This window comes from Lycium ferocissimum, chromosome 2, assembly GCF_029784015.1.
Source record: "Lycium ferocissimum isolate CSIRO_LF1 chromosome 2, AGI_CSIRO_Lferr_CH_V1, whole genome shotgun sequence".
Taxonomy (NCBI): Eukaryota; Viridiplantae; Streptophyta; class Magnoliopsida; order Solanales; family Solanaceae; genus Lycium; species Lycium ferocissimum.
Window position 1 is genome coordinate 46,184,923 of NC_081343.1, and position 27,431 is coordinate 46,212,353.

The 27,431-nt window shown below is 36.4% G+C and overlaps 4 protein-coding genes across 4 annotated transcripts; 2 read left to right on the plus strand and 2 right to left on the minus strand.

The window, feature by feature from the left end:
- The first annotated feature begins 2,779 nt into the window (after positions 1 to 2,779).
- Positions 2,780 to 7,735, plus strand: LOC132040417 (polygalacturonase QRT3). The gene is made up of 3 exons (XM_059431062.1): positions 2,780 to 3,172; positions 3,559 to 3,786; positions 6,566 to 7,735. Exons 1-3 carry the CDS (start codon positions 2,963 to 2,965, stop codon positions 7,640 to 7,642), a joined length of 1,515 nt encoding a protein of 504 aa, XP_059287045.1. The 5' UTR covers positions 2,780 to 2,962; the 3' UTR covers positions 7,643 to 7,735.
- Positions 7,736 to 9,338: 1,603 nt separating this feature from the next.
- LOC132048116 (RING-H2 finger protein ATL74-like) lies at positions 9,339 to 10,431 on the plus strand. Its single transcript, XM_059439044.1, has one exon. It carries the CDS (start codon positions 9,599 to 9,601, stop codon positions 10,121 to 10,123), a length of 525 nt encoding a protein of 174 aa, XP_059295027.1. The 5' UTR covers positions 9,339 to 9,598; the 3' UTR covers positions 10,124 to 10,431.
- An 11,406-nt stretch (positions 10,432 to 21,837) lies between these two features.
- LOC132047645 (uncharacterized) lies at positions 21,838 to 22,597 on the minus strand. The gene is made up of 2 exons (XM_059438661.1): positions 22,163 to 22,597; positions 21,838 to 22,076 (listed from the first exon to the last, which is right to left on the minus strand). Exons 1-2 carry the CDS (start codon positions 22,595 to 22,597, stop codon positions 21,975 to 21,977), a joined length of 537 nt encoding a protein of 178 aa, XP_059294644.1. The 3' UTR covers positions 21,838 to 21,974.
- A 1,387-nt stretch (positions 22,598 to 23,984) lies between these two features.
- Positions 23,985 to 24,762, minus strand: LOC132047646 (uncharacterized). The gene is made up of 3 exons (XM_059438662.1): positions 24,489 to 24,762; positions 24,199 to 24,428; positions 23,985 to 24,128 (listed from the first exon to the last, which is right to left on the minus strand). The coding sequence occupies exons 1-3, from the start codon at positions 24,760 to 24,762 to the stop codon at positions 23,985 to 23,987; spliced, it is 648 nt and encodes a 215-aa protein (XP_059294645.1).
- Positions 24,763 to 27,431: the final 2,669 nt, after the last annotated feature.

Consider the following 27,431-nt stretch of genomic DNA (forward strand, 5'->3'; position numbering starts at 1 on the left):
TTTTTTCCCTATTTTGCCCTTAGCATTAATTTTTTTCCTGTTTTGCCCTTAGCATTAATTACTCATTCTAAATTATTTTTCAAATCCAATACAATTATACACCAGTTAATATGAATAACATGGTAAAATATGCACTTCTTTTATTACTTCTTAAGGATTGTGCTGGACAAGTAAAAGTGAACGGAGAGAGTACTTTTTTTTTTACGCCTCCCCAAGAGCTTCCCTTTTTTTGGTTCCCTTACTGATTCTAACCACAAACTTAGTATTAGAGGTTGATGACGCTTACAACTTAACCCCTCTTGTCCTTCTAATAATTACTTAATAATAGCGAAAATTAAAAAGAAAAAATATGCCTCTTAATTTTCTAAAATAGATAAGTGGAAAGAAACTTTTTTTCATGTACATGGACGAATAAAAGAAAAATGAAGAGACCTAGTAATAAGGATAAAATTTAAAAAAATACTGTATTAATTATCTTTAAATTTTAAAATGAGTAAATTCTTTCATCCCAAAGACAAGAAGTCAAAGCATATATAAAGGCCAAAGTCATAGATGGACTCCTGAACTTGTTCTGATTTTCTATCTAGACCCCCCAACTGAAATGTTGACCATCTGAACCCCCGATCATAAGATAAAATGTGTCATTTGAACCCTCGTGCTAGACACGCGTGAAGCTCACTTGCTGTGACATGGAAAAATAGACCAGTGACATGGAGCCATGTCATGTTACCTTTTTTTTTTTTTTTTTTTTTTTTTTTTTTTTTTTTAAATAAGCCATGTCAACAAAAATAATTAATTTTAACAAAAACTCTATTTTAAAATCTATTTAAATAATTAAAAAAAATTGAAAAACCCAACCGATCCTCTCCGATAGCCCACCTCGCTGCCGCTGCCTCCTCCGCCGCCGCCGCTTTCTTTTTTTAAATTTTTAATCATTCAAAATTAATTTTAACAAAAACTCTATTTAAATAATTAAAAAAAATTGAAAAACCCAACCCATCCTCTCAGATAGCCCACCTCGCCGCCGCTGCCTCCTCCGCCGCTGCCGCTTTCTTTTTTTAAATTTTTAATCATTAAAAATTAATTTTAACAAAAACTCTATTTTAAAATCTATTTAAATAATTAAAAAAATTGCAAAACCCAACCCATCCTCTCCGATAGCCCACTTCACCGCCGCCACTGCCCCCGACGCCGCCCCTTCAAAATCTATTTAAATAGAGTTTTTGTTAAAATTAATTTTTAATGATTAAAAATTTTAAAAAAGAAAGCGGCGACGGCGGCAGAGGAGGCGGCGGAGGAGGAGGCGACGGCAGAGGAGGCAGTAGCGGCGGTGAAGTGGGATATCGGAGAGGATGGGTTGGGTTTTTTTAATTTTTTAATTATTTAAATAGAGTTTTTGTTAAAATTAATTTTTAATGATTAAAAATTCAAAAAAAGAAAAAAATTGGTCTCTCACGCTCTGTTTAAAGCAGTGAGCTTCACGCGTGTGCCAGCTGGCACGAGGGGGTTCAAATGGCATGGTTTATCTTATGTTCGGGGGTTCAGATGGTCAACGTTTCAGTTGGGGGTCTAGATGGAAAATCAGGATAAGTTCAGAGGTCCATCTATGACTTTGGCCCATATATAAATGCTGCATCTAACCCAACCAATGACCATCCCAACAGTGTCTTCTCTTTCCAATGCTAATAAATGCCACAAAAATTCAAAGTTACATATACATTCTTTACAGTATAATTTTTTTCTGCACAAGTTATTTATCATTTATTAATAAATTCCTACCAACAAATGCTTTTATGTATAATTACAATTTAAATTCTCTGACAATATAGATATTTCCTCCGCTCTGTTTTACAAGTTATATATATTTAAAATATATTAATTAAAAATAAATTTATTTATTTTTTATTTTAGTTTGATACTACTCTGGACCCTACTTTTTTATTCACCATATTAATATTTTTTTATTTATTAGAGTAAATGTAAAAGCAAAAAAAAAAAAAAAAAAAAATAGATCTTTTTATTTTAATTACTTTTTATAATCATGATAAGTAATCCCTCAATTCACTTTTACTTGTCCATTATTGACTTTGCACGCTCTTAAGAATTAGAAGCATATATTTTATTATAATGTAATACTCATATCAATTAGTTTATAGTCTCAATAGGATTGAGATATCTGAAAATGAGTAATTAATTAAGGGTAAAACAAGAAAAAAATATTACTCCTTCTGTTTTAATTTATGTGGCACTTTTTATTTTTTGAGATTCAAACTGCATGAACTTTGACTGACATTTTAAGATGTATTTTTTCTCCAAATTAATGTGAGAAAAGTAACAACTTATAGCACTTCTCATGTGGTTTTCAAATAGTATATAAATTTTAATGTTAAAATATTGAGTTAATCTTATTCAATTTAGCTTCAGAGTTTAGTTAAATTAACTCTCGAAAAGCGAAAAATGCCACATAAATTAGAATGAAAGGAGTATCTTTTTCTTGATACGATAAAGTGAACAAGTAAAAGCTATGGAAGGGAGTAAAATGAAACGGAGGGAATACTCTTACTGCTCGTTTGGTATGAAGGATAAGGATAAATAATCTCGGAATTATACTTGAGATGAGTTTATTTCATGTTTGATTGGGATAAAATCGCGATATAACTAAGCCTGAGATTAATTATTCTGGGATTGTAATTTTATTTTATCCCTATGAGAGGGTGGAATAACTAATCCCATGATAAGTTACCTCTGGATAACTTGTTTCCAGCCAAACGACCCCTTGCATTGTCCATAAATAGTAGTTAAAGTCCAACTTACGAATAACGAGACACTTGCGAAATCCCACAAATCGTTCTTCTTCTAAATTCCCCTTCCATTAGCAACAACTCCCAACTCCCAAAGCCTCTAAGCTGAGATCATCTTTTACATGGAACTTTGAATTTCTGCAATACATTGTTTTGAAGAAATGATGCAGCCATTTTCTTGTTTAGCATTCTTATTTTTTCTACTTAATTATTTTGTCGTAAAAGAGACAAATGGATCTCTTAGACAATTGAAGCTTTATGAATTTCAAAAAGGACTTGAAGACAAACATCTCCATTCTTCCTCTTTCATCTATTCATCATCACCTTCACCATCTCCAGAACCTTCTGTTTCCACTTCCAATGCCAAAAAGGTACCGATATTAATATCATCTTACACTATCTTTTGAGTTTCCTCTATTTATTACTTCCCCTGCTGTTTTGTTTAAACATAAAATTTAAATTAGTACATAAAATTTTACCCTGTTTCTTTAACAATAAAATAATGACGTTTTTCTTGAATTTGTTTGCTCAAATATACGTTGTTTGCTCAATTGCCATCAAAGTAATGTTACAAAAATGCGTTCAGTATCATGTCTTTTCCTATTTCATTTTGAAAGAAAACAATGTTTTTTCCTTGTCTTTTGTTTAATTTTTACTAAATATAAATTCTGCCTCTGCACCTTCTAAACTTGACACGTTTTATTCTGTGTAATTTTTTAGTTCTCTTCCCTTGACATTTTTTATTTTTGGGTTTCAGAGTGAAGGAAGGGTTATTTATCCAATAGGGTACGGTGCAGATCCAACAGGGACAAGCGATAGCAGTGAAGCCATAAAGGAGGCTCTTGATGATGCCTTGAAATTGCAAAATGGACTTGCATTGCTACCTGGTATTAGTGATCTTGGTGGTGTCAGTATTGATTTCCAAGGTGGAAATTACAGAATCAACAGCCCTATTGTATTGCCTCCTGGCATTGGCAATATTGTGGTATGTCATACTTCCCTCTCATTTCCTTCAAACAACTTTTAAAAGGTGCATTTGATTGCGTGTTCAACTTATCTACACTGATAGTGTAAGCAAACTCTACCAACATTAATTATGTCACCTTAAAGGTAATTTCCTAGGATGGAGTACGATTCCATGTTTAATCAATCATAAAGAATAGAAGAAAATGAAAAGAAAAAAAGAAATCTTCATTTGAAGAGTCAAATGTGAATGATTCTTTTGACGTAATTGTGGCCCAGGAAAATGACTCCAATTTAGGGTTGTTCTACTATTCTCCTTCAATAATTGGTATTCGTGGCACCAGTATATAACGTATGCTTTTCGAAGGTACAAACAATACATTGTTTGAGCAATCACACATGATAGGTACTTCGTCAAGACGGGTCGCTTCTCATGTGATGGCTATCCATTTAAGGAATGAGAAGCTAAATTAAAAGAACTTTAGTTGTTAGATTGAATATTTTAATGGTAACAGTAGCGGTAGCAATTACAGATTTGATTTGATTTGATTTGATTGGGCATTGTTCAATCTGGAAAGTAGGAGTAGTAGTAATTATTAGCTTTGCTCGTGGGCTTGTTGTTGGTGAACATTGCAAATTAAGTTGTCGATAGACATGTGTCCTACTTTATTGGAAAATGCATCTTATGTCCAACTTTTTCCGTCCGCTTTTATCTAACGATACGACAAGTGGCATAGGGAGTTACAAAAACGAAAGAAAATGATTTGTTGTAGTACAAAATAAAAAAAATTAAATACTCCCTCTATTTCTGAACCTATTTCTGTTTTAATTCGTGTCAAAATGAATAATTTTTTTTCTAATTTGAAAATAAATTCACTTTATGAAATAATTTACAGCCACACAAATATTCAAGACTTATTTTGAATTACAAATTTCAAAAGTCTTCACTCTTTCTTAAATGTCGTACCCAGTTAAATGGGTTCACATAAATTAAAACGGATGAAGTATTAAAGTTAAAATGTGTACATATTAACAACGATATATTTTATAAGTAATAAAAACCACACTGACCCTATGTTTGTTGTTTTATAGTGTAAAAATACCGGAAGGCATTCGTTTGATATATATGCTTGATACACGAAAGGCAGATTTGTGAGTCGAAAGAACAAGATATCGAAATATTACTAGGGTTATTCCATTAATTCAACTACTCCTTTTTAGCTTTTTCCCTTTACTACTTTTGATCCTTTAAGTGAATATATGCCTTATTAAAGAAAAAGTTCCAGTCGAATATTTTTCAGATAAACCGATCCGTATTTGGTTTTAATAAAATATATGCTAAAAAGAGAAACAAAAAGACATTCGTGTCAAAGGAACTTTTGATTTCTAAGGTAAAGAATAATTATCAAAGAAAGATGCTATGAAATTAAATTAGGATCCTTTTGTGTCCGCTAGCTAAATGCTCCAAAGTTTTGAGAAGTATCATATAAAGATAATCTTTTTTAAAAAGAGGCAAAGTGAGAAAGAATAAAGGAAGTTTTTCCTCTTTGTTAGACCAACGAGTCTTTTTCTACTACTTTTTTTCTCCCTTTGATCCGTTTTTTTTCTTTTTTTTCCCTGTCTAATTATTCTGTATATTGTGGCAAAAACTCAAAAATAACCACTCTTTTCCACCACCTGTAATTGAAAAATAGTCCCGATTTTAGTTCCCGTGTGAAACTCTAATTTTTTAATTCAATGACGACAGCTATTTTTCGAAGACATTGTTCGAAAAGTGGTCATTGAATGTTATTTTTACGTATTTTATTTGTTATTCTCTTTTTTGCAAATGTTGTGCCAGCAAAGACTACCTTAGTTGCCGAACCCACTGGGCTAATACTCCAGAATCCTGATTCATTTCATCCTTAAGCCCAACATGACGATCCATATTCTTCTCCTGATATATTTCATGCTAGAGCCCAAAAGTAACGGTCCATATAATTTAGGATCCATTGATTTTTTTTTTTTTTTGCGCGGAACGTCCCTCAAATGGACTGGTCTTTAATTTTTGGCCTTCATTAAAAGCCCCTTGGTTCGGTTTCGAACCTCCATTCAGTTAAAAAAAATAAAAAATCGCAAGGCATAAGTTGGGATTCGCAAGGCATAATTGGGTTTCAAACTCTGCCTTAAGGCAAGGAAAAAAAAAGTCACTTTGCTGGAATTTAAGGCAGAGGTTAGCAGAGGCTTGCCTTAAAGCCTAATTTTGGGTAAAAGTTTGTCTTAAGGCAACTTATGCCTTGCGAATCTCAACTTCTGCCTTGCGACTTTTTTTAATTATTTTTTTTACTGAGACTGGGTTCGAACCCAGGACCTCGGGGTATTAAGCGCAGGGCAAAAATTAAAGACCACCAATTTGAGGGGCAAAACGTAAAGACCACCCCCAGCGAAGGCCATTCCAGCAAATTGCCCATTGAATTTTTGCAATAAGCTGAAAACCATATGACATTCGCACTTATGTCCCTATTTTGTGTTAGTCTTTAATTTTTGCCCCTCATTACAAATAATTTTTTCGTGGTGCATAAGTTTATACTTTCGTATCATAATATCCCACAAGTTATGCCTTGTATCCTCAAAGAATTTATGTTCCACTAGGCATAAGTTCGACTGCTAAAGGCCGAAAATTAAAGATCATCGCATTTGAAGAGAAAATCATGCAATTTTACCCCTTTCTTGGCCCATATATCTCATGGTTGTGCTTCTTAATATACTAAAAAACAAAAAAAAAATCACATGATGATTGGTGAGTTGCCTTAATATTTCAGGTAAAAGGCGGAACACTAAGAGCATCCGCCACATTTCCAGGGGATAGGCATCTAATTGAACTATCGTCACAAAATTCTCCCAAGCTTGATAAAAACTACACTTCCCACCATAGTGGCATTTTTGATCTACGTGACCAAAACGTCGCAATTCGCTACGAGGGCATTACGTTCCGTGACATTCTCTTCGACTCGGGCTATCGAGGAGGAGGCCTATATGTCGTTGACTCGGCTAGAATTCGTGTAACGAGTTGCTTTTTCGTTCACTTTAGTACAGAAGGAGTACTCGTTCAGAGGGGCCACGAGACCTTTATATCGAACACTTTTATGGGCCAACATCCGACCGTTGGCGGTGATAGAGGTGAGAAGGATTTTTCAGGCGTAGCCATTGATCTTGCAAGCAATGACAATGCCATTACTGATGTTACTATTTTCTCATCAGCAATTGGAATTGTACTTAGGGGTGAAGCTAATATTGTCACAGGGGTACATTGTTACAACAAGGCATCATATTTTGGTGGGGTTGGGATTTTAGTTAAGGCATCCCAAAATAGGATAGATAATTGTTACCTTGACTATAACTCTATAGTCATTGAGGACCCTTTCTTAGTTCACATCTCAAATGGGTATTTTCTTGGAGAGGGTAACATTGTTTTGAAAGCGATTAATGGTCGAATTTTCGGACTAAACGTGATCAACAACATGTTTAGTGGAAACCCTTCAAAAATGACTCCAATTTTGAATTTGGATGGAGAGTTTACTGATATTGATCAAGTTGTTATTGACCAAAATAATGTGAATGGCATGAGCTTGAAGTCTACTGCTGGAAAATTGACTGTTGCTGGAAATGGGACGAGGTGGGTGGCTGATTTTTCATCACTTCTTGTGTTCCCTAATAAGATAAACCATGTACAATACTCCTTTTTCCTTAGAGGAGGGGTTGTTGGATTTCCAGCACATGCAGTAACAGATGTATCAAGTAATGTTGTGGTTATTGAGAGTGATAAACCAGTTGATGGAGTGGTGTCTGTTGTTGTCGACCAACATAATTTTGTGGGTGAAAAGAATTTTCTCGTGTGAAAAACAAGCAATCGGAAATATTGTTATTGCTGTTATTTAAATATTTGTTATCTCTTTTTTTTTCCTCTCCCGCTGTGCGATATCGTATTGAGGCCTAACTAAAGTTGAATTCGGAAAGTTCCATGCTGAGGAATAAAATGCTTTACAACAAAGGCGACTCTATGTCTAAGGCCTAAGGCTTGAACCTCATACAAAGGATGAAAGCGCTTGTTATCTCTTATGCTTTCTTTGCTTAGTGTTGAATGTATTTTAATAGAAAATTTTATTATTTATTGTATTTTTTACTAACTACTATAATTTAAGTTCTGTCATGTATTACATAAATTAAGCTAAGTGCAATTATGTTCATAATGTTTTGGAACTAATTTTAAAGACATCCAAACACTAGTGGATATAATGGGAATTGCTCTTTTCCTTTTGTTAAAAGCAAAAGGAGTTAGTGATCACACATCTTTTCCCACTCCTCATCTTCCTCTTTTCTTTCTTTTTTCTTCTTAAGGCAAAGAAAACTCATTTACTCCACAAGAGGAAGAAAAAAGTGTTGGATAAGGCATTAATTAATTAATTAATTATTGTCAAACAAACTTGCGATTAGTAATTGCAACTCCATTTTAATGCACTACTTATATATAACGTTACAATTCCGCCAAAGGCACTCCCTTGTTCTTTCCTTCCTTTTTTTTTTTTAATTTTTTTAATTTCTGGTTTTCATCCAGTATTGGATATTTATTTTGGAGCCCCACTTAATCCACATTCATGTTGAAAAGGAAACGTTCCTATTAGAATTTGTTTCATTCCCAGGACTCGAACTCAAGATTGTTAAAGATGAGGGATCTTTTCGTCCCACAACAATCTATGGTGGTTCCCTTGTTCCACTCTCACCATAATCTTTTAAACGAAAAATAATTGATTAAAAAATCAAGTTAATCTTCTTCCAATTAAGTCTTTGTGTGGCCGTGGGCCTTTTACCTCCAGCTGCAAGCGACACTTGCTCTGTACGAATCCGATTTGACTGCCTTATCTTTCTCAAATTTTGCTAGATAAAATGTTTGGGAATAATTAGAATATTCTTAAGAATATTTAAAAGCTAAGCCACATAATGTGGGTTCGAGCTTAATATGACCCCACATTCCAAAAGTGTCATAAAGCATTTCATAATTTTGACCCTTCAGGTTTCCTAAAGTCATAAATTATAATATGTCGACAATATGGTTAGTGATATCGTTGTGAATATTGTCACTGCCGTTACTTGATGATTTTTTTCTTTTAAAGAAAACATCCTTAATATGCTTTGACCATTGTTGTTTTCTAGCGTAGTTTTTCCTTTTTCTTTCTTTTTTTGGTTTTATTCCTTTTTTTTTTTTTTTTTTTTTTTTTTTTGCAATGACCAATCATCATCACATTGATTACTTGCACCACTAAAGCATACTATCTTCATCATTAAACGAAGAAAATATAGTACTACACCTTTAATTAGATACTCGTGGGACATCAAAGGAATATACTTCCAAAATTTTAGTATTTTATATTGTAGATATACTTGGTTATCTTTCACCAACCAATACCATCAAATCAAAAAATATTATCATCTCTTGGATGAGAACAAATGATGTTCATAATTATTTTCTTATACCTTCTTTGTGGGAAGTGGAAGAGAGAGGGCGTTTCAAACATTCTTTTCTTTCCTTTTGATAGCATAAACTAAAAAGACTAGACAATGGATAATCAACTAGCCACATCCTAATATCCTATGTCACCACTTTTTTTATCCTCTCTTAAATACCAAAGAATTGAGTCTCATTTTTTCACTCCACCATATATATCTTCTTCATGCATGTCTCCTAAGTGACAACCGCAGGTGAAGCTCTACCCTCGACCAAATTAAAGGTCATTACAAAGGAGAGGTTGTTCTAATTCCAGAATCATACAATCGATATTTTCTTTAATTACATCTTGATGGCTAAACCCCTCCCTCCAACACAAAGCCCAACAAATCTTGATCCTAAAACCCCTTTTCTTGATCAACCTCAAAACAATGGAAGTACACTAAGCTTCAACATGGTAGTGATAATTGCAGCTCTAATATGTGCTTTGCTTTGTGCTCTTGGCCTAAACTCCATGTTACAATGTGTGTTTCAATGCACTCATAGGACTATCTCCGAGCCAGTTGGATGGGTAGCTTCAAAGAGATTGAACACTGGGCTTAAGAAGAAAGATATGGTTGCTTTGCCAACATCTACTTATAACGCAAATTCTTCTTCATCATCAATTTCAAGCACATCATCATCATCATCATGTGCTATTTGCTTGTTGGATTTCATGGATGGAGAGAGAATTAGGGTTCTTCCTCAATGTAACCATTCTTTCCATGTTGCTTGTATTGATAAATGGCTACTCTCACATTCTTCTTGCCCTACTTGTAGGCTTCATCTCAAGTCTAGTAATTGTTTGCCATCTTTAGACATTTTCACAGCTCTTTAAAACATGTCTTATGATGGCTATGAGAGTTGGGTTTTTTTCTTTTCTTAGAAGTTTTCAATCACTTTCGTCTAAGAGATGGAGTGTTGATGTTTGATTTTACTTTTATGATTGTGTGCTAGACACTTTGTCCTTGTAACAAAAAGTTGTCACTAGTAAACTCTACCATAGTAGCACTTCAAACGTGTTCATGCTATGTGGATGAGGCAGGACGGAGTTGAAGATGTTGATTTCCGATTTAACTGTCATCTCCAGATTTGGGCTGAATTTGATTAAGTTTGAATAAAAGCAAGGGTCAATTGAGGATCGAACTTTACACTTTAGCATACAAGATATAATCTACCATAATTCTTGAATCAAAAGTTTAGACTTCTTCGAACTATTGCTTATAAATTTTATTAAATTTGAAGCAAATTTAGCAATGAAATGTATGTTGCACAGACATACTAGAAAAATTGTAACTTTAGTTACAATAAATTAAGAGTCATTATAGATGAAACAAGAAGTAACAAAAGTACCCCTAATATATACTGAAAGAAAGACTACCACATGATTAACTTTTTTTCTTATCACAGTGCCTTCTCTGTTGCAACCAATCTCCAATTAAAGTATGTCAAATAATTAAACTTTGAAGTATTATTTGTTCCTTTATTAGATTAATTATTTTATGTGTCTATTTCATTAATATAATTAATCCAAAGAATCCAAGATGTACCAAGAAAATACAAAATATTAAAACGACGTCTTTCCACCATCAATTTAGCTTTTGGAAGTGTTAGTTGCATTTTAGTCAAGGAACCTCATAAATACAAGGAGAAGTAATAATCACAATTACAGGTACTGTTTATTGGGATTATCCTCCCAGATAATATCGCAACAAATATTTGGGAACTGATATTCCAATCAGTTCTGGCATGTACGTACGGAACCACCTTAATTTTCAATGCAATAATAATATATTCTTCTTTCCAACAAATAAAAAGCTCTTATCAAATGGGTAAGGATATCTACAAAACCTAATATTTGACAAAACTAGCAACTGAACTTTGGCTTGGATATTTTTTCTTTTCTCACAAAGTGAAGCCTACTCTTAGTGTATTCCCACTTTGATTTGTTTTTTTTTTTTTTTTTTTTCTTAATTTCACATAAAGTGGTTAAATTGCCTTTTCGTATGTCGTTTTCATCCCCTTTCATCCTTCCCCTATTTGTCTTCTCTATTTGTTTATGTTGTCAACTCACATACAGATTGTTTAGTTAAAGGAGAGAATAGAAGTTCATAGAGTAATATGGATGACATGATGACCATATAATGCAATTGACACCCAATGGAAACTCTTTCTTCCCTTTAATTAATTATTTTTAGGGAAAACTCATTTTCACTCTCTCTCTCTCTAGCTGACGGTGGCCATCAGCGGTGATTGATAACGTCCTTCGGCGGTTAGGATGGAGCGGGGACGAGCGAAAAAACCAGCTCTCACGACGGATCTCGCACTACTCGAAGCACTCAAAACCCAAGGAACAACGAAGTCACCTATTGGACAAGGAAGTGCAGGACAATTCACACCAAATTGGGTCACAATAACACGAGAACCGACTGAAATGAATCAAGGACAGAAAAATCGACGGGATGTGGGCAAACAGAAAGTCGGTGAGGCACGAGCAAACACAAACCCTAACACAGCAAAAGGGCAAACCCCAGTGAAAGAAGTGGAAAACACTACCACTGCAGTTGCGACCCCGATTAATAACCTAACCCCCCCTTAATCAGATGAGCAGGTCAAGCATTCAACGGAAACCACGATGGGAATAGCAGAGGAAGCACAACGTTGCACAAAACGCTCAGTCCTGGGCAAATAGCGTAGCAGGAAACAAATTTACAACAAAGGGTATGAGTTTGAACTACTATGCGCCTGTCTATAAGGAAGGAAAGTGTGTGGTTGTGCTCGAGAAAAAGGATATTGAGGAGGAGTGCGAAAAATGGCAGAACTCCCTTATTATGTATGTGATTAGCGATTCACCGACAATTGGGGCAGTTGAACGATTTCTCCAAAGTCTGGGAGAACGCAAGGAAAAGCCAAATATGTACTACCACAACGACAACTACTTCATCATATGTTTCCAAACTACGGAGGAAAGAGCTCAGGTACTATTATCTGGACCAAGCACTATTAATAACAAACCAGTTAGCATGAAACCATGGACTTCATCATTCAGCTTTAAAGAAGAGGTGCTAAAAACTGTACCAATATAGGTTAAGTTTCCGAATCTACCTGTTGAATGTTAGGGGATGAAGGCTTTGGGGAAGATCAGTAGTGGTCTAGGTACACCTATCTATGCGGATGACTGTACCATCAATATCACTAGGATTTTGTTGCAAGAGTTTTTATTGAAATGGATATTACGAAGCCTATACCTAAAAGAATGCCAGTACAAACCCCTAAGGGTGAAGTGATTGAACAGGAGATTGCATACGATTGGGAACCTCAATACTGTGAGAAATGTCTAAAAATTGGTCACAACTGCCTTGACAAACCTATGCCAACACCATAAGGCCCACCCCAACCTCAACCAAATCCACCACCTAAACCAAACCCCAAAACTCATCAAAGACAGTACCAGAGGGGTCAAAAGCAGTATCAACAATGGAGAAATAAGGGGAATGAACAACAAATGGTGAGAAAGCATCGTCCGCAAAGGCGGTCGCAATTCGGATGGCTGGATAGAGGTGAATACTAAGGCAGCTGCTAAGTCATCAACACCAGGGATAGGAGATGAAAGAAGAGTTTCCACTGGGAATGGTTTCAACATATTACAGCAAAAGGAAAACCAGCCAAAGATGGGTCAAAGTAGCAAAGAAGTAGGTTAGTACGACTCCCCCCCCCCCCTCCATCAATGAAGATAATTACTTGGAATGTAAGGGGAATGAATAAAGTTTATAAGCAAAAAGAGATGAAGGAATTTATAAGAATGGATAAAATTAATATGCTTGCAATAATAGAACACAAGACACAGGACACTAGGGCTGGAACTACTATAAATAAAATTGCACCAGGATGGGACTGGATCACAAATACTACTACCACATGTAGGAGCAGAATCTGGTTGATATGGGACCCGAGATCAGTGGTGGTACTGAAGTTACTAGAAATCCACAAGCAATAATAGTGGATGTTAGGTGCCCAAAAACAGGTATACAATTCTTATTTAGTGCAATATATGGACTGCACACCACACATGATAGAGTAGCATTGTGGGATCATCTAAGAGACCAAGACAGTAGAACAACTAGCCCATAGCTTCTAATGGGTGATTACAATGCTATTTTGGAGGTAGATGATAGAGTGTTGGGATCAGCTGTTCAAGATAGTGAAATAAGGGATTTTAGGGGGTTCCTAGAGGATACAGGGGTCACTGAGCTGCAGACTTTGGGAAGAGACTACACATGGACAAACAGCCATGTTTACAGTAGAATAGATAGAGCTCTAGTGAATTCTCATGGGATGCTAACAATGGCTCCTACACCAGTTCACATCCTTGACCCAGTTTTTTCAGATCATTCACCTTTGTGTGTAGAGGTGGGCAGTGCAGGGCAACAATATGCAGAGCCATTCAGATTTTTCAACTGTTTGGCAGATCATCCTAAGTTTGGAGAGTTGGTAGAGGAGGCCTAGATCAATGAAAGAACTGATAGAAGTCCCACCCAGCTACAAGATATCTGGAACAAACTGAAACATGTAAAAACAGGTCTAAAGAAACTAAACAAGGCTGGATTCATAGGAGTGACAGATAAAATCACCCAATCAAGAGAACAACTGCAACAACTACAAGAACAAATGAGGGACTATCACCATTCCCATGATCTGTTTGCAGAAGAAAAAACCATCAAACAACAACTAGAGAAATGGCACTTAATAGAGGAAAGCATACATAGGCAGAAATCCAGAGTGCAGTGGATGAAGCTAAGGGATGCAAACACAGCCTATTTTTTTGCCAACATGAAAAGTAGAAGAGCACAAAATCAAATTAGGTCGCTGATTGATAATGATGGAAACTTTCAACAACATGAAAATGAGATAGAAAAGGAGATTATGGATTTCTATAAACATTTGCTTGGCACAACCAGTGATAACTGTCATACCCCGACAAGGAGTATGATGGGCTCCGCCCCGTAGGCCGGAGACTACCTGACCTAACAGCTACTTTGAACATCATATACCGTAATTCAAGGAACACCTGTACGCAAAAAAGGCCCAACATGAAAATATCCAATAATCCAACATTTCTATACATATGCGAACCGGCAAGGTTGCTACGACATCACGAGTATCATAAAGCCAGTAAGGCTCACAGGAAAGTATCACAAATCAAAACAAGGCTAACACCACCAAACACAATATATACATCCCCCACTATGTCTATGAGCCTCTAAGAGTGTACATGTGAACATATATTACACTAGCAGAAAAGTACCAAAAGATAGTAAGTCCGGAGTAGTGGTACTTGCTGACACCACTGAGCTAGAAAATCCCACTGCGGTCACTCCTCAATAACCCTGTCAGAGCCTGCAACACGAAATGTAGCGACCCGTGCAATGGGATGTCAGTAAGGATAAAAGTACTGAGTATGTAAGGCTGAAATCAATAACATAAGTAAGATGGAGATATAAAGAGAATAGAAGTAACCTGCAATCTGAGAGCGTACAATATGCAATCCATGAGCCTAAAATCATATGTAAGTATGTACATATATAAATATAATCATCATCATAACGTACCCGGCCTTTTCAGGACTCGGTGTATAACGTACTCAGCCCTTTCGGGACTCGGTGTGTAAGTACCCGGCCCCTTCGGGACTTGGTGTGTAATACCAACTGATCAGTGGTTGCACAATAGGTGTCGTACCCGGCTGACTATAGCGCGGCTCGATGTAGTAAAATAGTGTGTACATATATATATACAATGCATAATAAGCCCATGAAGTAACAACAGCCTTTCGGAGTGACATAAGGTCGTAACCTCTGAATGAATTATAGAGTTCGTATCGAATCCAAGGAAATAACTTAATGATGATAAACATGATAATATGGTAAGAATCGATCAACTAATTAAGGCATTAAGATTTGAAATACATAGCATAGGAATGGAGTGAATTTGTTATGGAATGCTCATGTTCATGTTCCAGTTGGATTCGTGCCAAAGAAAGAGAGAAACGAACACCTTACATACCTTATCCGTCAAGCCACCACTTAAAGAATCCCTTACTCCGATGCTTGCCCTTCACGCGAACCTATATATTGAGAAATGCATCTTTAATCATACTTCTTTCATATTTCCATCAACTTATAAGCACTACTTATTGAAGACTAATTTGGGTTATGAAAATTTGGGCAGCATCTCCCCCATATTATCCACTTCCTCCACATACGAAAAAAACTCCCAAACAATACAAACAACATCAACAACAACATCATCAAGATTCTACAAGACAAATATGTATATTTTCATCCAAAACTCTCTTCAAACTTCAATCCATAAGCCAACAACACCAACACAATAATTATAACTCTTATTCTCATAAATATTCCTAAATCCACCTTAATAAAGAGAAATTCACACCTTATCTTCACTAGAATAGGAAGATCTTCAATATCTACTTGAATCCGGGCCAACTCCAATGTAAAACAAAACTATAATCGCGACTACACGCTGTCCGGACCTCGATTAATACTCTGTTACTCAAAATTACTCAAAATCCTCACTTTAATGGTATGTATATGCCCTCATATACTTGCTGAATTTTCTGGAATATTTGGGAAGTTTTTATGAAGAAAAAATGGGGTTTTGCCCCTTATATAGTGGGTTAGAGTCGGTTGTCACTGTAGCACTGTAGCAACGCGCCCTGCTCTACCCGCCTAAATTGTAACGTCCCTAATTCTCTATTCCGACTTCGTATCGATGATCGGTTTGTTGCGTTGGAAACTAGACTTCATGAACTTCAATGTAGGCTTTTGCTTTGCTTCAAAACTCCTCATCTACTAAAAGATATTCTTTCTTAAAGTTGGACCAAAATTGCCCCTCATATTTTCCATAAAATTCAACAAACTTAATTTCCTTGATCCACTTGCCCTCCAATCCTTCCATAGCTTATTATATGAACTTAAACCCTCGTAACCATGAAATAGGTGCATACAATCTCACATATCCTAGGAAGTCCTCCAGGTCAACACTCAAAACAACTAATGCCTAACAGATTTCACGTACAAAACTACGAGGTGTAACAATAACTTACCTGCTATACAACCTAACATCACGAACAGAAGTCCTGTCCTATCCAGAACTTAGCAGATGCATCTTATCAGTCCTTTCAATGAGGAGGATGTGTACCAAGCACTGCAAAGCATTGATGATTCAAAGGCACCGGGAGTAGATGGATTCAATTCAGTAATTTTCAAAAAATCATGGCACATTGTAGGCAAGGAGGTAACACAAGTTGCTTTACAATTTTTCCAGTCAAATATAATATGTAAAGCTATCAACTGTACTTCTGTGACTTTGATCCCAAAAGTTAAGAACCCCACCTCCATTCGACAATATAGACCAATATCCTGTTGTACTATCATCTACAAACTGATTTCTAAAATGCTCACTACTGGAATGCAAGGTGTGATGGACAGTATTATTGACAATGGGCAAGCTGCATTTATCCCAGGCAGAATAATCCAAGACAATATCATTCTATGCCATGAATTAGTAAAGCGGTATGGGAGAAAGGAAGTGTCACTTAGGTGTATGCTCAAAATTGACGTGCAAAAAACCTACGACTATGTGGAGTGGGTATTTCTTGAGCAAGTACTTAGTGGTCTTAATTTTCCAACAGTCTTTATTAGGTGGATAATGCAATGTGTAACAATGTATCCTATTCCATCCTTCTAAATGGCCAACCTACCACTCTTTTTCCTGCCAAGAGAGGGTAAGACAAGGGGATCCCCTATCCCCTTTCTTATTTGTGACTGCTTTGGAGTATCTTAGCAGGATTTTAAAGACCTTGAAGGACAACCCCAATTTTAACTTTCATCCAAGGTTTGAAAAAATGGAGCTGATACAGTTGAGCTTTGCTGATGATTTACTGTTATTCTATAGAGGAGAATTGCATTCTGCAAAGATGTTGTTCGACTGCACGCTTTCAATTATTCTCATCTGCTTCTGGTCTTAGAGCAAATCAAGGCAAGAGCAAAGGTGTATTTTGGTGGCATTCCAGAGGAAGAACGGCGGGTTATTCAACGAATCGGGTTCAATATAGGGACACTTCCATTTAGATACCTTAGAGTCCCTCTAAGCTCGAAAAGATTATCCATTGGGCAGTGTCAACCTCTGATTGAGAAGATGGTAGGGAGGATCACCACTTGGACTGCTAAGGTCCTATCATATGCAGGTCGGCTTCAACCGGTCAAAAGTGTGCTCATTGCTATACAAAATTTTTGGTCTCAAATCTTTGCTCTACCTAAGAAGATCATCATCAGAATTGACACTATCTGTAGAAAGTTTTTTTGGACAGGGAGAAATGAACCGTCAAATAAGGCTCTAGTGGCATGGGATACCTTATGTTTGCCAAAAACTGCAGGTGGCCTGAATATCACTGATCTGGTTTTATGGAACAAAGCTGCCCTCATGAAACACTTCTGGAAACTGAGCATGAAGAAGTATTCTTTGTGGATTAAATGGGTCCATCAATACTATCTAAAGGGAAGAGACATATGGACTACTCTGGTCCCACAAGCCTTATGGATCATAAGGAAGATATTGAAGGCAAGTCAGTACCTTCAGGAAACTATGATAACAAGAGAGGAATTTCTAAACCAAGAAATATACTCTATCAGACAAACATACAATAGCATGAGGGGTGCTTACCCAAAAGTGAGGTGGAAGAAGCTAGTTTGTAATAACCAGGGCAATCCTAAATGGGTATTCATCTTATACTTGGCACTACAAAGGAAACTCTACACAAAAGATAGATCGACAAAGTGGGGGCTGAATTACAGGCCAAACTGCCCACTATGTGAAGCAACAGATGAAAGCATAAAACACCTGTTCTTTATATGCCCAACCTCAGCATGTGTATGGAAAAGGATACTGCGTTGGCAAGGTATGTCAAGGCCTGCCAAGGGTGGATGGAGGAGTAAGAATGGGCCCAGCAGCATGCAGTAGGTAACAACACTAGAGCAGAGATATATAGAATGGCACTCGCTGGCTGCATCTCATACTTATGGCAGGAAAGGAATCAGAGGTTGTTTCAAAGCAAGAAGAGAACAGAGGAAACTATAGTAAGGCAGATAATACAAGATATACATTGTAGAGGAGCAACAAGACCTCGACTAGTTTAACAGTTAGCTATACTTAATTTCTATCCATAGGTAGTTTATGTAATAGTAGAGGTATATGTACTGATGATTGAAGTGCCGTAACGGGGCTCTATGTCCAGTTTCTAGGGGGTCCCGTGATGAACTCGTATCTATTTCACGGTAAATGCAATATTTCAGTTACCAAAAAAAAAAAAAAAAAAAAAATTTAGGAACTGGGAATGACCCCTAAAAGTTCAACATGCACATATTATAAGAGAGAGTAAGTCACCCAACTATCAGTAATGATCCTTCAAAGCCATGTTTTTTTTTTTTTTTTTTTGTAACAAAAAGGTCACCCAACTTTCCCTTTATCACTTCAAGTCACCGAATTAATAGTTGACCAACAAAATATGACATGTCATTTAATTTCGTCCACATGAACTTTTTCTTTTCTCTCTCAGTCCACATGGCAATAAGACCCGACCCGACTCAAACCCATAACCCAAATTAACCCTTAATAACCCTATTCTCTCTTAACTAAAATAGAGTTTCACTCTCTTTGAAAAAAATTAACTCATCGTTTTATTAAAATCGTGCCGTCTTATTTAAATATTTCGATTGACATAAATTTTTAGTTTTATTAATTTTATTTAAGTAATAACAAAGGTGACATAGAACCCCAGGAAAAGAGCTTGGGGGACAAATGTATTATATTAGTAACGAATAGTTTGTCAAATTTAATTTTTTGGTAAATATGTCTTTTCAAAAGTTTTTCCTATTCGTGCTCCTGTTTTCAAAAAGTTATAAACTTCTTGTTGTTCTTAAGACTTTGCCTTAGAGAAGAAAAAAAAGGAAATGACACGATTTTAATAAAATGATGGGCCAATTTTTTTTAGAGTGTGAAACTCTATTTTAATTAAGAGAGTATAGAGTTAATAAGGGTAATTTGGGTTATGAGTTTGAGTGGGGTCGGGTCTTATTGCCATGTGGAATGAGGGGGGGAAAAATAATCCATGTGGACTAAATTAAATGTCATATCATATTTTGTTGGCCAAATATTAATTTGGTGACTTTTAAAGTGATAAAGGGAAAATTGGGTAACCTTGTTGTTACAAAAAATAAAAAAAAATAAAAAAAAAATGACTTTGAGAGATCATTACCCATAGTTGGGTGACTTTCTGTGTTACTACCTCCATAATATAATGCAGACTCTCACCAATAAGGATTTCAATTAAGAGAATTTAAAATATAAAAAAATAAATGTACGAAGAAGTTCAACATTTATTATATGTATTAAAAAAATTAGTCTTGTATATACAACTCCACAAATTTTCGTCAAAGGAGGTTCGGATGAACCACCACTTAGCTCCGCCCTGACGCTGACTGGTATCATTAAATGGAAATAATACGAAAACACTAGTTTTTCTTGGGGAAAAGTATTCAAAACACACTCAAACTATGGCCAAATTTGCCATAACACACCTCAACTTTGCGGGGGTCCTATGACCCCCCTGGACTTATTTTTTGTGTATTATTTTCGCTTTCAACCGGTGACCTGGACTAGCAAGTGTAGCTACTCTCCTTCAGCGCGTAAGAGATGATAAAAACTATATGGACCAGTGTATATTTGCCACATGGCCGTCCAAATAACGTTTTTAATTCCCCAAATCCAATCTTAAATCCCCACAAACGGCTACATCTTCTTCTCTTCTTCCACATTGAGTTCTTCCCCAAATTTTTTGGTAAATTTCTTCTCTTCATGTTTCAATTCTTACCCAAGATTGGATTCTTACAATTTCTTTCCCCAAATTTCTGATTAAAATTCGGGTTAGTTATGGAAGAAACAAGATTGGATTTGAATAAGCTTTGTATGGACAATGAAGATCCAATGTTGAATGAGGAGGTGCGATGCAGTCATGGTGTGTTGCTCCCATTGAAGACTTCCCGTCCGACAACAATCCCGGAAGAAGATATTGGTCTTGCCCCTACTATGGTTCGAAGAAGTGTAAATTTTTTCGATGGAGGGATCTTTCCAAAGTTGATGAAAGATCGAAATACATTATTCCAAAGTTGGTGAACAAAATGAAGGAGATGCATGGAGAATTAGCTTCAAAAGAGAAGAAAATTAAGGAGATGGAAGAAGGATGTGGAAGTTCCGAAATTGCCGAGATGTTGAAAGAGATTGAAATGGAAGAACAATCTGTCTCAAGTGATATGAAAATGAAGGAGATGGAAGAACAATCAAGTGTGATTAATCTGGCGAAATTGAAAATGCAAAAGAGATAAAATCGAAAAAAGAAGGGGATCAACAACTTTAGCTCTAATTTGATTTTCACATTTTGTATCTTGTTTTGTTTTGGTATTTGGATCAGTTGGTTAATGCGAGGAAATTCTTCAACTTGTCATGACCAATTGCCTTAGTGTTTCTTGTATTTTTGAAGTTGAATGGTTTAGTTTTGTGCTTGACGTTAGGTAGGCAGTGCTTGGAAAAATGTCTTTTGTGTTGTGGTTAATGTTAGGTAAGAACTACTTTTCCATTTTATTTTGTCTTGTGGTTAATGTATGTTAGGAATCCTTTCTAGTTTTCTTTTGTTTTGTGTTTAATGTAAGTTTGAAATTGATGAATGAAATCCTTTAATTTAGAAATCAAAGGTGTTACATGTGCTCCAACATAAACCTTGCTTAAATTGAAAACACGGAGACCAGTCTAATCTATTTCTATGATCTCCTGTTTTTTTTCAACAAGGAAGTGTATCCGGTCTCTAGCAGCTACACAGGCCTTGAAACACAATATATCCCATGTAACTTTGGTTTATATGCTTGAAAAAATACATATATATGCTTCAAGGCAAAGTTTGCCCATAAGGCATAAGTATGCCCCCATCGGCATAAGTTTGGTAAATCCTTAACAAGTTTATGCCGATGGGGGCATACTTTTAAAGGGCAAACTTTTATGCCGGATCCGGCATAAACTTGTGAAGGAATTTGCAAAGTTATGCCGGATCCGGCATAAACTTGTGTAAGTGAAAGCCTATATTTATAATGTCTTTTGCAATAAATTCCCCACTACTTAACCCCCAACCACCTTAGCTGTTTTTGACCACCTTTAAATCCGGTCAAAAGCTTGACCACATTTGGTTTGCAACATTAAACATGTGCACTGATGTTACTGCTGAAAGAGACAGGACTTAATAATAGAAACAGACCCTGCTATATATAAACACTTGCACCAATATAAGTTTGTACAAAAGTAGTGCATCACATTCATGATGATGCAACATTCAAGTGCAAGAGCATAATGTCACAAAACAAGCATCTAAGCCACAACTACTTTAGTTTGTTTATGAACTGCAAAAACTAACAACTACATTAACTTGTTCTACCAACTACCAACATATTAACACTACTTTCATGGATCCTTTGTCTGCGAGTTCTGGGTTGCTGTCACTTTTTTCCTTTTATTTACCCTCATCTCTTCAAGCTGGCTTGATGTCATTGCTGCTTTGCCCTTCCACCTCACCCATCCTTGCTTTGTGACCAAGGTCCCCAAAAGAACATCACCGACCTTATATGCTTTCTTGGAGCAGCATCAATTATCCTACTACTTGGCAAGCCATGCTGTAGACAAAGCAAAACAATTGTTTATAGTTAGTAAACTCACTTGCAACAAATATACCCAATCCAACAAATATTTCAGCTCTTACATTGTATGTTGTAAATCCATTTTCTGCGACAAATATACCCATTCCAACAGTCCTAGGCCTTTTGTAAGGGGTAGTTCTTCCTCTTTCATTATCAACAGCTGTTACACTAGAAGCTTGAGAGGTTTTTCTTGGTCTTCCCCTCCTCACATTAGACTGAGAAGCAGCAGGTTGATCAGGTGCATTGGCTGCAACAGGTGCAGCACTAGAAGCTTCAGAGGTTTTTCTTGGTCTTCCCCTCCTCACGTTAGACTGAGAAGCAAAGAAGTTGATCAGGTGCATAACTTGTTGCATTTTCAAACCATTTAGCACTAATGGTTGTCCTCCTTGTTCCCATACCTCTTGTTGGTGCTTGAGAAGTACTCTTTGGCCTTGCACCTGCTGGTGGTGGTGCTTGAGAAGTACTCCTTGGCCTTGCACTTGCTCTTGCTGGTGCATCAGAAGTTAATGGATTTTTCCTTGGCCTTCCCCTAGCTTTTGCTGGTGCTTCAGAAGTTGGAGTTGTCTTTCTTGGCCTTCCCCTAGCTCTTGCAGGTGTAGCACTTGATTCAGCCAGAAAGCTTGGGTAGAGATGTCATGAAGAACATCCGGTCCATGACCATAGCTTGTTCTACCGTAATCCTACCAAAAACAAGAGTGTGTCAAATCAAAACCATTAATCTATTTCTAGTTTTCTTTTGTTTTGTGTTTAATGTAAGTTTGAAATTGATGAATGAAATCCCTTTAATTTAGAAATCAAAGGTGTTACATGTGCTCCCATCGGCATAAGTTTGGTAAATCCTTAACAAGTTTATGCCGATGGGGGCATACTTTTAAAGGGCAAACTTTTATGCCGGATCCGGCATAAACTTGTGAAGGAATTTGCAAAGTTATGCCGGATCCGGCATAACTAAATGTCTCGCCCTCAAGACAAAAATAAACAAAAGTACGCCCTCGCACTTTTAGTTAAACATAACTAAAAGTCAAGGCAAGTCCGGAGGGGGCATACAAAATTTACTTTACTCCAAAGAGTATAAAAAACAGAGTTTACTTTAAAAGCTCATACCTTCAAAGGACAGCCTCTTTTGTTATGGTTTTTACCATGACAAATGCTGCAAGTCATGTCAACTCCTTTTCTTGACAACTTACCATATCTTTTTGACTCGGTGGCTTCTCTTCTCCCCGACCTTCTTTGTCCGCCTGGCATAGGCTTTACAACTGGTAGTGCAACATAGGGGTTATTGGACTCGAGGCCACATTTTCATATTGGTGATCGGTTGAAGAAAATGACAATAAGTCCTCAAGTAGGTCTCCTTCTGTAGCCGCTATCAACAAACTCAATGGGTTCATACTTCTTATATAATATGGCAGCAAGGGCATGTTGACATGGTATTCCCTTGAGCATCCGGCCCTACAACCAAGTTCTATTTCTCAAATCAACGTATGTTGATATGGCCCATCACTAATTTCAAACCCTCTCTCACCATTGAAATCAATATTACATTCCATTGACTTCTTTATGTTGATTTCTAGTACCCTCAGTGCCATTGGAGATATATTAGTTAACCATGTTTTTGGAAATTGACTCAACTGACCTATTCTAGTCATTACCTTAACTCTAATCTCTTCAAGCATAGTGATAATGGTTTTATGCCTTGGTCCTAAAATCCAGGCATTGAAGCTCTCGGACATATTATTGTCCACACTATCACATTTAATGTCAGTTCTAAAGTACAGTTTACACCAAGTTTCAGGTGGGTAGTACAGTAAATCTGCAACAATATCCTTACCATCCTTGGCAGTACCAAGCTGTTTCATTTTGTCCAGATTTATCTTCATCTCTCCTTCAAAGGTGCTTTTTGCACACTTCCAGAATTGGTTCCTTCTTTGAAGACCTCTCCATTCTTTTGACCAGTTGGCTAGGATATGTCTTGCACACATCCTGTGCTCCACCAAAGGGTAACAATTCTTTCATAGCTGATTGAAGCCCCTACAATTTTGAGAAACAATTATATATGAATGGACGAAACTAAATGAAGAAAAAAAAGTGATTGTCATACCTTTTGCATGTCCGATATCACGGTAGTTGCTCTGCCATCTCCCATTCCCAAATCAGCTATCAACAATTTCAAAAACCATGTCCAAGTGTTCTTATTCTCATATTCCACTATAGCCCAAGCAATAGGCAACATTTGATTATTAGCATCTTTAGCAACAGCAGCCAATAGCTGTCCTTTGGTTATTCCCTTTAAGAAACAACCATCCAAACCAATACATTTCCTACAGCCACCTAAAAAGCATTTTTTCAAAGCATCAAAGCAAATATAAAAACTTTCAAACACCAACCTACCACTTTCACCAGAGTCATCAACCTTAACAACACAAGTACTCCCAGGATTAGTCCTCAACATTTCATCCCTATAGTCAAATATTCTTCCAAACTCTAACACATGATCACCCATGATTTCTTGGAGTACTTTAGCTCTAGCTCTCCTGCAAAGGGTTTTTCCAACATGTATATTAAGTTCTTCCCTAATCAACTGCTGAAACTTGAAAATCCTAATGTTTGGCTGTTCTGTAATTCTATTCTTGTAATGTTTAGACAAGAACTTAGCATTGCACATGTAATTTCTAGTAGTCTTGACACACCCATGTTTAGGATTGTAGGTTTTGATCATGAAATCATTAGTCTTCTTGTCAAGACTTGCATATAGCGACCATGGGCGACCATCCCTACACCTCACCCTAACCTTTTGGGCTCATTGACAAATTTCTCTAACTGCACACCCCTTTGAAGTGCATATTTTGTAACAAAGATCCCTAAACTCATTCACATCCTCAAAAACCATCCCCAACTCCCACATCACTTTTTCAACAGTTTTGTCAAAAATTATCCTTCTCCTAGCCCTCCTAGACCCTGACTCATCATCTGTATCTGATTCAACACTATATGCATCAGAACTGACATACACTGGCTCATCCCCAGCAACCTTACCTTTCAAGCTTGTATCACAGAAGCAGCCATCAAAGCCCGATCCGGACCAACTTCACCAACAGAATTTCTCCAGGGTCATTTGGTATCCTTTCTCTTCTTTTCCTCCTCTGATATGACCTCCTTTCAGCCCTCAAATTTATGCACTCTTCATGAACATCATCACTTTCATGTTCAGCATCATGTTCATTAAAGAGTTCAGCTTGGTCAACTCGTAACTATCATCGAGTGGACTGGTCGATTCAAGAATAGGAAATTCACTGCTTAATGGGTCTTCAGAAGCAGCAGTTTCACCGGGCCATCGGTTCAAGAATTCTTCCAGCTTTCGTAGCCTTGGTTCTTTATTAAAAGCAAACCCATCCCCTTCTTGGATACCCCCATCCCTTTCTTTATTAAAAGCAGCCAAAGATTCCTCATTGGGGCTAGTGTATTCCAACAAAGCAATGGGACCATCTACATTATCTAAATTATCAACCATGTGACAGACATAGATTTCAATAGTATCCCCATTTTCAAAACTTTGTGAAATTTCGAAAATGTCCCTATCGGTTGGATTTCTACAACACTATCACTATTAGGTATCCTAACACAAAATGAACAACTTGTAGTATACCCTAGTTCTTTAATATAATCCCTTAGTTCAAAAAAGGACAACCTATCCACATCAATATCCAAAAACTCGTTATTTGTCCACCCTCATACTTTGGTTGGCCACTACTAACATCCAAAACCCCACCATGATACCATCTCAATGTTACTAATACAAACCCACTCATACCGAAATTACAATTCGAAATAGTACAAACAATCAATCACACATATACAATAACAATAGATGGTCAACAACAATCACAACCCCACACACACATCAAATAACAACAATTAAATTCGGACTTCGACAATACAAGGCCAAACAGTGTATAAAATCACATTTTGGGGTGAAAATAAATTGGACGCAATTACAACAGTAATACTACACGACATAAGATTACACATCTCTTAACCCCAAATAACCCCAATTTAAACTAGGAAAAACCCATAATTTTTTAACAAACCCTAGAAATTCATACGACAATTTCATAAATCCTATATAATATGGAAAAAAATAAACTTTATGCGTACAAATACTGACAAAGAACAAGACTAACCTGGTATTTTTTCGCTCACTAAAAGCTTGAAGATCAATCGACGATTTCGGTCAAAATCCACCGCGATGTTACCACCTAAAGTTAGTTTAACTATGATTCACACCGATTTGCGCTTAAAATGGTATTTGAGTGATTAATATGGCGTAAATCGAGTGGAAGGTGAGAGAGAATTTTGGATTTCAAATTTTGGAAACCAAAATAATGAAAATGACCCGTCTGATTTTAATTTTATGAGCGCGTGCATACACTCAAACTCGTTTGAGTGACTTTGTCCGGTTGAAAGCGAAAATAATACACAAAAAATAAGTCCAGGGGGGTCATAGGACCCCCGCAAAGTTGAGGTGTGTTATGGCAAATTTGGCCATAGTTTGAGTGTGTTTTGAATACTTTTCCCTTTTTCTTGCTTCCTAGCTTTATCTTTTTTTCTTCTTTTGGGAATACATGAAGACAACTTAAGGAAAAACAAAATTACATGCAATAATTTAATTCAATTCTAGCCGTTAATTTACGATAAGGGGTTTGTTGTCCAATTCAAAAGATGAAGAGGTATTGTTTCTCAAACCCAAAAAGGTTAAAGGGGGTTAAGTAGACTCTAGAATTTATATATATATACACGTTTTAAATTGTACCCTTGTCTTTGTTATTGGATCATACTATTGCCAAACCAATCATGAATACCAGGGGAAAAAATAGACCCAGATTGTCACTATCAAGAAAACGTTTACGGATAAATCTCCTTGAAGGTTGAGTCTAATCTCCGTAAGTTTTAGTGGGAATTTTCAATCTTCAATCATCACATGTGAAATTTTTTGTCCAATTTATAGTCGACATTGGGGAAGATAACAATACTAAGTTGACGTGGATCAAAAATTAAAACTTTCTGAGTTATGTTTTCTAAATTCTAGGACGACGTCAAATACTAATAATTGTGTTCTGAACATGATTTTTATACATATATAATAAAAAATCATATAAAGATTTAATATGCATCAAAACTATTGGGTTCTACTGAACTCGTATACTCAAACCTACATCCGCCCCTGGTATTAGGTCTCTGTCTCAATGTTTAGAAACTATGCAAGTTGGCAAAGATGAAACGTACAGGCCAATCTGCAGACTCTTAAATTTCTTTCTAATTGGCCATTATGAAAGT

Excerpts from the sequence above, each read along its gene's own strand:
- LOC132040417 (XM_059431062.1), top strand. The coding sequence starts at position 2,963 with ATGATGCAGCCATTTTCTTGTTTAGCATTCTTATTTTTTCTACTTAAT. Across the intron at positions 3,173-3,558 it reads CCACTTCCAATGCCAAAAAG|AGTGAAGGAAGGGTTATTTA; the intron begins GTACCGATATTA and ends TTTGGGTTTCAG. Across the intron at positions 3,787-6,565 it reads CTGGCATTGGCAATATTGTG|GTAAAAGGCGGAACACTAAG; the intron begins GTATGTCATACT and ends TTAATATTTCAG.
- LOC132048116 (XM_059439044.1), top strand. The coding sequence starts at position 9,599 with ATGGCTAAACCCCTCCCTCCAACACAAAGCCCAACAAATCTTGATCCT.
- LOC132047645 (XM_059438661.1), bottom strand. The coding sequence starts at position 22,597 with ATGCACCAGCAAGAGCAAGTGCAAGGCCAAGGAGTACTTCTCAAGCAC. Across the intron at positions 22,077-22,162 it reads ATGGATTTACAACATACAAT|CATGGCTTGCCAAGTAGTAG; the intron begins GTAAGAGCTGAA and ends CTTTGTCTACAG.
- LOC132047646 (XM_059438662.1), bottom strand. The coding sequence starts at position 24,762 with ATGTGCAATGCTAAGTTCTTGTCTAAACATTACAAGAATAGAATTACA. Across the intron at positions 24,429-24,488 it reads TGATGACTCTGGTGAAAGTG|GTGGCTGTAGGAAATGTATT; the intron begins GTAGGTTGGTGT and ends AATGCTTTTTAG. Across the intron at positions 24,129-24,198 it reads TGATATCGGACATGCAAAAG|GGGCTTCAATCAGCTATGAA; the intron begins GTATGACAATCA and ends TCAAAATTGTAG.